General features: G+C 41.6%; 1 protein-coding gene across 1 annotated transcript; it reads right to left on the bottom strand.

Moving 5' to 3' along the window:
- Positions 1 to 3,216: 3,216 nt before the first annotated feature.
- lpla (lipoprotein lipase a) lies at positions 3,217 to 9,717 on the bottom strand. Its single transcript, XM_018728332.2, has 10 exons — positions 9,461 to 9,717; positions 8,155 to 8,330; positions 7,094 to 7,273; positions 6,882 to 6,993; positions 6,311 to 6,544; positions 5,961 to 6,203; positions 5,234 to 5,354; positions 4,929 to 5,111; positions 4,740 to 4,847; positions 3,217 to 4,624 (listed from the first exon to the last, which is right to left on the bottom strand). The coding sequence occupies exons 1-10, from the start codon at positions 9,552 to 9,554 to the stop codon at positions 4,573 to 4,575; spliced, it is 1,503 nt and encodes a 500-aa protein (XP_018583848.2). The 5' UTR covers positions 9,555 to 9,717; the 3' UTR covers positions 3,217 to 4,572.
- Between the last annotated feature and the right edge of the window lie 380 nt (positions 9,718 to 10,097).

Here is a 10,097-nt window from a genome sequence, read left to right as displayed (position 1 = left end):
TTCCTTGGTCATTATTCAATCATCCTGCTCAATCATGAAACATAATGACTCCTACGTTATGGCTGCCCCCATGTTTAAAGGTTGGAAACAGACATTGTGGGTTGAAGACATCCTTTGGCTTTCTCCAAACATAACCCATCCAGATGCAGGAAATAAGGGGACAGATGACTCATCACAGCATATCACTTTCGTCTGTTGCTCAGGTGTCCAAGTTTTGTGCTTTTGCTCCAGGTTATGTGTCTCTGTGTATTGGGCTTGGATACAATCTGTTTCTGAAAGGTAGCCCTGTCATAAATTCCAGCTGTGTGAAGCTCAAGACTTAGAGTTTTTGTTGAGACTGGGTCACTGACTTTTATTATGTATGTATGGCTAGCCTGGTGTGTGTTAACGGTGGAGGAGTCCAGTGGCTCGGTAGCTTGGTGCCAGGACCACGCAGCCACTGAGAGGACTGCTGATACCCGTCCTGTTCTCTTTGTACAAACAGGGCCCGTCTGATGTGACTTTGCAGGGGTAACAATATTGTCACCTGCTGGGGTCATGTGAGAAACCCTGGGCCTCCTCTGCTCTTTTTTTTCTAACCAGAGGTCATTCCACAACAGTCACCATGAAATGACAGCCTTGTGAACTCACAAAAAGGGAAAACAGAACTGAAATAATCATGCGTGGTAGGAGTTTTTGCGCTACTCTGCAAATATGTGGGCATGAATGGGGAAAAGAATCACACAGCTAATGCTGAAGGCGGCAATCAAAAATAGCTCTTAACTTTATATGCTTACTAATGCATAAGTCTTGTGATAAACATTAAAGTTTGCACATCAGAAGGTATTCAGTCATTAACTATTGCTTTATACACACACAGTCTGAACCACTTGTCCCATTCAGGGTCCTGGGGAGCCAGAGCCTAACCCAGCAACACAGGGCAGGGGACACACCCAGGACGGAACACCAGACCATCGCAAGGCACCCCCAGCGGGACTTGAACCCAGACTCATTGGAGAGCAGGACCTGGTCCAACCCACCAAACCACCACCACCTATTGCTTTATATCAAGGTCTTATTACTTTTAAAAGGTACAGATCTTCACTTGACATATATTGGAGAAATAAATACTTGTGCAGTGGAGGATATTGGCGCTATCAGAACTGTTTACTCTGGGTCAATCACCTCTCCCTCTCAGCTGTGGGAATGTGTGACCAGACATATAGAGAAATGAAAAGTTAATATCACTGTTTTATAATGAAATGTGTGACAAAGGGACTCCAGGTGTCCCTCCGTATTCTCATTTATTCAGATTTGAATGCTGGTATAGGTTGCTAAGGAGATGAAAAAACTTCCAAATGTGCTTTGAAGCACTAAGGCAGCCAATTCTTTTGTAATTATGTCATTTCTTTTTAATATCACATAACATAATGTTATGAACATACATTTTTTTGACTGAAAGAAATATATAAGATTATTTAAAATACATGATATAGTAATGTAAATGAGATTAAAGGTGGCCTTGGGTAGTGTTATGCCTGCAGTTTGGTAAATGAGGTTGGTAAGTAATTTATAGGCAAACTGCCAGTGAAATAGGGCTTTCAAATAATCCCCCTGAGGTACTTTATGTTTTGCATATTTTATTTATTTTCAGGATTTTGGAGTGTGGAGAATAAGCTCTGTTGTGTTTTGGAAATGAACATGCACCGCTACAAAGCTTTATTATAACTTTCATTATGTATGTTTTTTTTTTTTTTTTTTTGCAGTTGTGTATGAGTTAAAATTTTGATCAAGCAGTGATAATGAGCTGAGACTATTCCCCTGTATCAAGAAACAGCGGATAAATTACAAAATGAAGGAAGTTTATTATTAAACTGTAACAGACTGAGGGATATAGACATTTCTTAACTTAAACTGAAGCCATGGTACACACTTCTTGCTTTCTCCCTGTCACAATGGTGTCTTTCCTGTCAATCTTATCTCTGATGAAAGAGAATGTCACTTGAATTGTTCACTTTTTTCTATTGCTGAAATTTTTGCATATTCTGCAGCACTTCACACACTTCTCAAGCAGATGTGATCATGTGTCGTAATTTACATTTATCATTATTGTTCCATTATGTTTTATCATTGTCTGTGAAAACTGGTATAATATTTTGCAGTTCTTTCACAAAAGCAAAATTACTCAAAAGTGTCATTGCTCAATGTCTAACATGCCTACAGCTTTTTATTTCCATGCATTGAAACCATATTTAGGAAGTTGTGAAATTAATATCAGAAATAGAAGACAACAGGCAGTGGGTGGTGTAGTGGTAAAGGCTGGTGCTTAGTAATCTGATGGTTCCTGTTTCAAAATATCTCTGAGTACAATACTGAAGCGCTCCAATAAGAATGCCCCAATATATAAATGGTTGCTGTAGAGAAGTAATGCTGTGAGTCATCTTGGACAAAGGTGCGAGCTAAATAAAATAGTAATAGCAGACTAAAAAATATAATGTTTTTACTGCAGTATATTATGGAAAATATGATATTTTCTCACATCTGTAAAATATAAAATGTACTAATTTTTTCCATGAATTTCTCAGTTCGAGCTGCGGTTAACAAGGTATTGAGCCACATTTGATGCAAAATGCTTAAAGACCAGGGAGGTGTGGTGGTGCAGTGGGTTGGACTGGGTCCTGCTTTCCAGTGGGTCTGAGGTTCGAGTCCTGCTTGGGGTGCCTTGTGATGGACTGGTGTCCCGTCCTGGGTGTGTCCTCTGGCCTTATGCCCTGTGTTGCCGGGTTAGGCTCTGGCTGCCCGCAACCCCCGTATGGGACAAGCGGTTCAGAAAGTGTGCGTGTGTTTCGAAAGTAAAGCTATAGAAATACAACAAACACTTTGGATTGTAAAAACCCTGAGATGATTTTGCCTTTCTAAAAAATTACTTGACATTTGTTTATATATTGTTTTAGCATTTTTTTTCTGTGTTTCTGCTGAGTGTGTTTCTTGATAATGAATGTATCATAACAAAAATATTCCTACGTGCCTTTTAGGGTTTGGTTATTTATTTCTTTACATCCTGAAACCAGTGAGGGGCTAATGAACTGAGGAGCTGAACTAGTTGTACCTGTGAATGAAGGAAAAACATACAGCAAGACTGTTTTATAATTACGCTGATTACATTATTTTATCTTATAAACCCTTAGCGACAGCAAAGTTAGGAAATTATTCACAAAGACAAAGAATAATAGCATGTTGTTTATTAGAAGATTATATGTTTTTACAAACCAAATAGTATATACTGTATGTATGAAATAGAAAAGGCACTCAAAGTCACATACAGACAGTTTTACCAGTACAACTGGGCACATTCAAAATGCTGCACTAAAAAAGAAAATGAAAAGAAACAAAAAAGAAATGGCACAAATATATTACAGCGTAGTATACAATTATGTACATTCAATAAATAGAGTTTGACCTGTTCTGAAGAATAACAAAAGTTCTTTTCAGTCAGCCAATGTGAGTTCTCACAACACTCAACCTTTTCTTTCCACCAGGCTGACATTTCAGTAACATGGTATAATGCATGTCTTAACTGCTGAGCAGTTTGATTAAAAAATCAAAAACGGCACGTGGCTTGATCACAGGAACACTTTTAAACTGAAGGAGGTGGACGCAGTGCTGTGCTGAACCTGCCAGGGCCCTTTGCGGCACATCTGGCTCCAACAAACGACATGATCACTTGGCTGATTGAGATTGCGGACTTTAAAGTGACCTGTGCCAATCATAGTAACCAACTACACGAATATAAAAAGTAGAGGCTTTAAATAAACACAAATAAAATGTCTGGTAAAGTTAAAGAAAAGCGAAATTTAACATTACACATTGGCCGCAATGTCCGCCTTTGGTCATTAATATGTAAAAGTAGTTTTAGAATTAGGACCCTTAAAGCACTATTAAGCTTTCAGTTTACTGTTTTTGTTATCTTAATTTTATGTGCGATTGATCAAACTCTTTGATCTCCAGTGGTTTATATGAAATATGTGCCAGCAGGCCTTCTTGTGGGAATTAATCCATTTTTCCTTATGTCAATGCAATCATCATAATGTAACTACAGTGTCAAGTACATTACATCCTACATTTGATTTAAAAAAGGTAAAAAAAGAGGTAAAATGGCACAAAAGGAAACAGAAATGAAATCTTACTGAATTTCATAAGTTGATATGTTTTCTACCAACATAAATGATTTTCAAAACTATGTTTTTCAGCGCAAATAACATCAGATAAATATAAAGGACAAAGTTAATGAGTTCTATTGCAAACACCAAAGCAAAAGTGCTTAATTTTATGTCCAACTGCTGTGTCACCATACAGGTTATGCAAAATATTTGCCCAGCGTATGGACATGTTTGGTAATAATCAATTGACAACCACAGGTCTTGTTTGAATTTTGAGGTACGTGACCGAAAACAGACACAGGCAAGTATTGAAAATTATACAAAACATACAAGTATATGTGGTGGACATTGCCCAGGGAAAAGCTTTCATAAGGAGCTCTGTGTTTCTCCATGTGATTGTGACACCCGCTGAGACCAGTGATTCTGCACGTCTTCACTCGGTGCTTTTCGTAAAGAGGCTGCCCTGCATTTTCCGCTTATGACGCCTGTGGAACAAGAGAAAGAAATTCAACAAATTGAAGTGAATGGAATGAATGATGTTCGCCTGCAGTAGCTCCACATTTTGAGAATGACCACCACATTACATTTCAGCCTTTTTACCTTTCCTCTTTTCTGCTAGATTGCTGATCCTTGGACTTCACAAACACGGCATGGTCCCCTCCTCTGGAAAGGAATGCAAACTCCCCATTTTTGGCACTGAAAATCACCCTGAAATCAGACAACATCTGTATCAATTCCTTTCCTTGAAGATTCGTAGGCATCAGCTGAGCTGGGTCACTCGGTACCCACTTGGCCTGTGTCTCTCCCGATTTGATTCGCAGCCTGCGGACCCAGAACTTGTTGCTGCTCCACCAGCTGGACAGGCTGAAAAGGGAGTCGTTCTCCCATTGAAGCGTGACCTTCAGGAGGTCCCCAACGTTCACATCAGTTGTCAGCAAAAAGGAGACTGTAGTATTTGAGTACAGCAAGGGCCTGCAGTTTTGGAGAACAACACTATCAGACCAGCATTTCGTAACAGTCCGAAACCAAATAAAACCAAGCATGCTGGTCAGCTCCGGTGTAGATTTTTGGTATGTGAGGATTTAAGAACATACAAGGTAAAGGCAATGGCCTCTGCCTCCCCATCAGTTCCGTAGAGGGACATCTTCATGGGCTGCTCGGTGAACTCCAGTTTGTCTTGGCTGAATAAATGCACTTTCACCTGGTAATGGAACACTGCAGGAGAAGAGACCCTTTCAGAAACAACACCATGCATTGTTAAGCACAGATGCACACACCTGCAGTCACAGGATCACCTGAACAGCTTAGTAATGCAGAGTCTGGAGTTGGTATTCGCTCAATTGTAACACCACACAACAATATTACTATCCTGCTATGCAAATTTATTTGACTTTCATGCTAATTATTTACAATGAAGACAGACTACTTTCACACAGGCAGAAGCATCTAAATGTATTTCTTAGAAAGCCAGGACAAATCCCAAGTATCCCCTCAACAGTTCCCTACATCCAGAGGAGGGGATCTAACCTGTGACCTTTAGATCCAAAGGCAGTAACTCTAACCATGATGCTACCAGCTGTCCTAGCTCTGCGTTGCTTCTCCCCTTTTAAGCGTAACTTTTGTGCCATAAGCATTTTTCAATGGTATTTTCACTATATTCATTATGACCATAAAATCATGAATATCTAATCCTATGCTGCAGGTACAGTACCCTGTTTTTAGTGTCACATTTTCCACACTGTTTTACCCCTACTTTACATGAGTGAGTTGCTGGTGCCACAGAGGCAAATCACAGTCTATGAGTCCCAGGGTGTGGCCTACCTTTGAAGGGCATCATCTCTCGCGTCTTGAGGTACATCTTAGCACTCCTGCGGGAGCGGACCTTATTGACCTGGTAGCCTAGTGTGTTGCAGCGGTTCTTGCGGCAGCTGAGGCATAACCCCTTGTCGAAGGCCTCCTTCTTGTTGCACCGGTAGGCCATGCTCTGCTTCTCCTTGTTCACTAGTGAGTCGATGAACAGATGGATGGAGCGCTCGTGAGAACATTTCACAATCTGGTCCATGTCTGCAGGGAGAGACAACGTCATTTGAATAAGGCAAGCTAATAACACAAGGTTACTTTTCCACCCCAAAATGTTTCTAAGGCTTCATAGCGAAAAAACGGCTACATACTCTGGAAGCCAGTGGTAGCAATCATCAGCATGGTGTTCTGTAGGTCACAGCCTGGCTGGAAGGTCCCTCCATTTGGATAGATGTCCACATGACCGACTGGCCTCTGGATACCGATGCTGCGATCCGGAGAACCTCTGGTGTTAGTGTGCAGGACGTCCACAAAGTTGGCATCATCAGGTGACAGGGTGCTCTGGGGGTCTGCAAACTCGAACCCTGGACCAGCAGGATCGAGGCCTATAGGAGCAGACGGTAAAAATTATCATGACCTGCCTGCAATAGTTACCCAGATCTTATGAGAAAAGAAGGCAGTATTCTTAAGTCCAAGACACTTCCTTTTGTGTAGAAAATTAGTGTTGAAAATTCATAATGTGGTACTCACCATATTTCATATTTAGCAACCTACTCATCTGGGTAAATTTAATTTTTGTTTAACTACAACAGTTTCAATGAATCTTCTTATTGGTTAGTGTTCAATCCTGCTATGAACAGGCAAGCATTACTTGCTTTACCTTGGTGAACATGGACAAAGCTGTATTTCAAAATGGTGCTGAGAATGGGGACAGTTGGTCACCTGTGATTCTGTGGACTTTGTGGTTTGTCAGAAAGCCTGCAATGCCAGCCACATGTGCACCCAAACTGTAGCCCAGCAGGTGAACCTTCTCCCAGGGGTAACCGATTTCATTCTGCAAAGGGACAATAAGCCACAATAGAAGGAAAAGTTCAACCAAGGTCTGGATCAAAGTTTGTTGAAGAACAATCTCCAAACACCAGTAATGTGCTCACCTCCAGCCAGTTGACGAATTTGGCCACGTCTTGGCCCACGAGCTTGGTGTAGGCGGCAGACGTGGGGTAGTGCTGCTGGGCCCGGTTCAGCCAATCCACCACTATGACATTGGCAGTGGGCTCCCGTTTGTACAGCGCCGCAACCAGCTTGGGCACCCAGCTCTCAAACATCCCAGTGACCTGAGAGCAGAGCATAATGTGCTTAGAGGTGTTGTCTGGCTAGGATACATTTCATCACAAGTACTCATAGGCTTTACTGGCTACATCTGGGGGAAAACTGTTTCATGTAGAGCAAGGGTCATATTGCTATTTCCATCAATTACAGTAGCTATTCTAATTAAATATTCAGACAAATAAATTCAGTCATGGGGTGCAGTGGCATGGCAGGCTTGGTTGGGTCCTGCTCTCTGGTGGGTCTGGGGTTCAAGCCTTGGGTGGGGTGCCTTGTGACGGACTGGCGTCCTGTTCTGGGTGCGTTCCCCTCCCCTCCAACCTTGCACCCTGTGTTGCTGGATTAGGCTCCGGTTTGCTGCGACCTGCTTGGTACAAGCGGTTTCAAACGATGTGTGTGTAATAAACCAGTGAGGGGGGGCAAGGTGGCACAGTGGGTTTGGGTGGGTCTGGGGTTTGAGTCCTGCTTGGGGTGCCTTGTGATGGACTGGTATCCTGTCCTAGGTGTGTCCCCTCCCCCTCCAGCCCTGTGCCCTGTGTTGCCGGGTTAGGCTTTGGTTCACCGCGACCTTGCTTGGGACAAGCGGTTTCAGTCAATGTGTGTGTGTAATAAACCATTCATTAATAATTAGGGCAACTTATTTTTATGGAAGCAGTAAAATAATCCCGCAAACCTCAGAAATGACAAACACCTTTCTTTTAGATATGCATAACCCTTTGCATTTTTCTCAAAGCCCTCTCATACATAGCTTTAAGAAAATAGACTATGAGCAATATCCGTAGCAATATCCTATCAACATATTTTAAATTCAAAAATCAGAATGGAAATAATTATTTTATTATTCTTTTGATAATGATGGGGTGATGGGATGTCTTGTAGACGATTGTACCGTCCATCCATGAATGACCACAAATGTTTGGGTCTCCAGATTGAACGAGCAGCCTGCGACCGTGTCTGGTTGACCAGGGACAATGTAGCAAAGATCATCATCTGGAACCTCCGCCGTCCGCAGCGAGAACTTGGACTCAACATTAGAGTAGTCCACAATCCCCTCCGTTGTGTTTCCTGTAGCAAAGAAAAACCTGCATGTTAGTTTTTGTCTGTTTGGGAACTGACGAGAAGAAAACCATTTTGTTTACTGTGGTAAGAAATACCTCAGGATGTAGGGACTCACATTTTTTTTTCTGGCTAAATTGAAAACACAGTCCTAGCATCTTTAAAAGGAAAAATGTATTGCTTAATACATTATAAACTTTAAAATGGAAATTTTGACAAACACCTCTCTTTTAGATATGCATAACCCTTTGTTAAAGTATATATAGAAATACACATTGCACAAATATTATTTATGCAATTTTTACAGAAAGGTTCAGGTGGTATGTGAGTCGGTTTATTTCGGTCACTCCTGAGAGCTTCTGCAAAGCACTTACGGGTCGAGCCATGGTGTCACGTCCCCCTCTACTGACATTAGTGTCCTTTTACTAAACTTCCCCTCAAAACTGCCGTCCCTGCTTCTCAAAAATTCACGGCATGCTGGAAGTGTTACGTTAAACTTATATTAAAACACGTTGTCAAACACGGCTGCGTTGAAATGACTGAAAAATGCGAGACGTATAGCTGAAAAAATAACCGCTGCGCTGGCAAAATCTCCGGATCGTCAGAAACGCATCATAAGAGCTTTTTAGCACAGTGCATGTGACTAATAAAAACACAACAGGACACAGACCAGTGCAGTGGAAGGGTTTTGTTACCGAGATTACCAAAGGTTCAGTTTAAACGTACATATCTTGTGCTAAATGGATCACATTTAAAATCTAATTTAAGACAGAAACCCACCAAAATCGGGGAAAAAGCTCAAAAGCAGCCTACGGGGGGCAGATCTAACTCTGATCTTCTGCAGCATTATCAATATTTTTGTGAAATTAATGAATTCTGGTCAGATATAGGAAACATTTATTTAACAGTTAGACAGTTAAAACAGCATGATGATCATAATAATCTGGTCATATTTACACTGATTAAAAATGTAAAAGACTACAGGCAGGTCCTCCTTTCAAACTAAGCCTTGTAACCGCTATGAGGTTACTGCCGGTCAATGTCTTCTTAAGATTAACTGCTTCCTCTCCTTCACAAAGTTTGCACAGTGTGAAAGCTTCTATATGCATGTTTACATTCCAAATTCGGTTTAAACTTACCCGGCAGCGACGTCGCAGTAGTATTTAGAAAATCTGCGCACGTGTTTTCAAAACAAACCAAAATAACCAGCAGCCAGATGCTTTCTTTGCCCATATTACGGCTGGATCGATGTGTATCACAAATAAATCCAGAAGAGAAGCCCCTCGTGTTTTCAGTTTTGTCCGATGGTAATCCTGATGATTTGACTGCAGCTCTACGAGAAGCGACGGTACGGCCAACCGGCGTGTGACGTCAGCACTGCCGAGGCCTCCGAGTCCACAGCTTGAAGTGTCGCACGTGCTCCCGCAAGCCGCTCTTTATGTGTCACTCGGGGCATCATGCAAATAATCAACCTGTCATTGGTCTGAAGGTCGAGAGCTGGGCGTGGATACTCTCTTCAAAAGGCACTGCTAGATGACCCCCGAAGCCCGGACATGTGTTTATATCAATAAGAGCGATAAATACGCACTCTTGTTGCATTTAATGTATGGAACATTTCGCCTGCATAAATCCAATGGGTAAAAAAATTAGGCATTGTAATATACCAGCCTAACATTAGAAGTGGGGCTGGACAAAGGAGGCAGCTAAATTAAAAAAATGTAAATGTGATTCCTTTGTTGTCTTTGTGCATAGTACTAGACTGGCTGAATTCAAAGG

Source organism: Scleropages formosus, chromosome 9, assembly GCF_900964775.1.
Source record: "Scleropages formosus chromosome 9, fSclFor1.1, whole genome shotgun sequence".
NCBI classification, from domain to species: Eukaryota; Metazoa; Chordata; class Actinopteri; order Osteoglossiformes; family Osteoglossidae; genus Scleropages; species Scleropages formosus.
Note: the sequence above shows the minus strand (reverse complement) of the source record. Positions and strands in the feature narration are given on the sequence as shown.

Bases quoted from the DNA above. Each gene is read 5' to 3' on its own strand.
- lpla (XM_018728332.2), bottom strand. From the start codon at position 9,554: ATGGGCAAAGAAAGCATCTGGCTGCTGGTTATTTTGGTTTGTTTTGAA. The intron at 6,994-7,093 runs GTGAGCACATTA...GTCCCTTTGCAG, and splicing joins AATTCGTCAACTGGCTGGAG to AATGAAATCGGTTACCCCTG. The intron at 4,625-4,739 runs GTAAAAAGGCTG...CTTGTTCCACAG, and splicing joins TCTAGCAGAAAAGAGGAAAG to GCGTCATAAGCGGAAAATGC.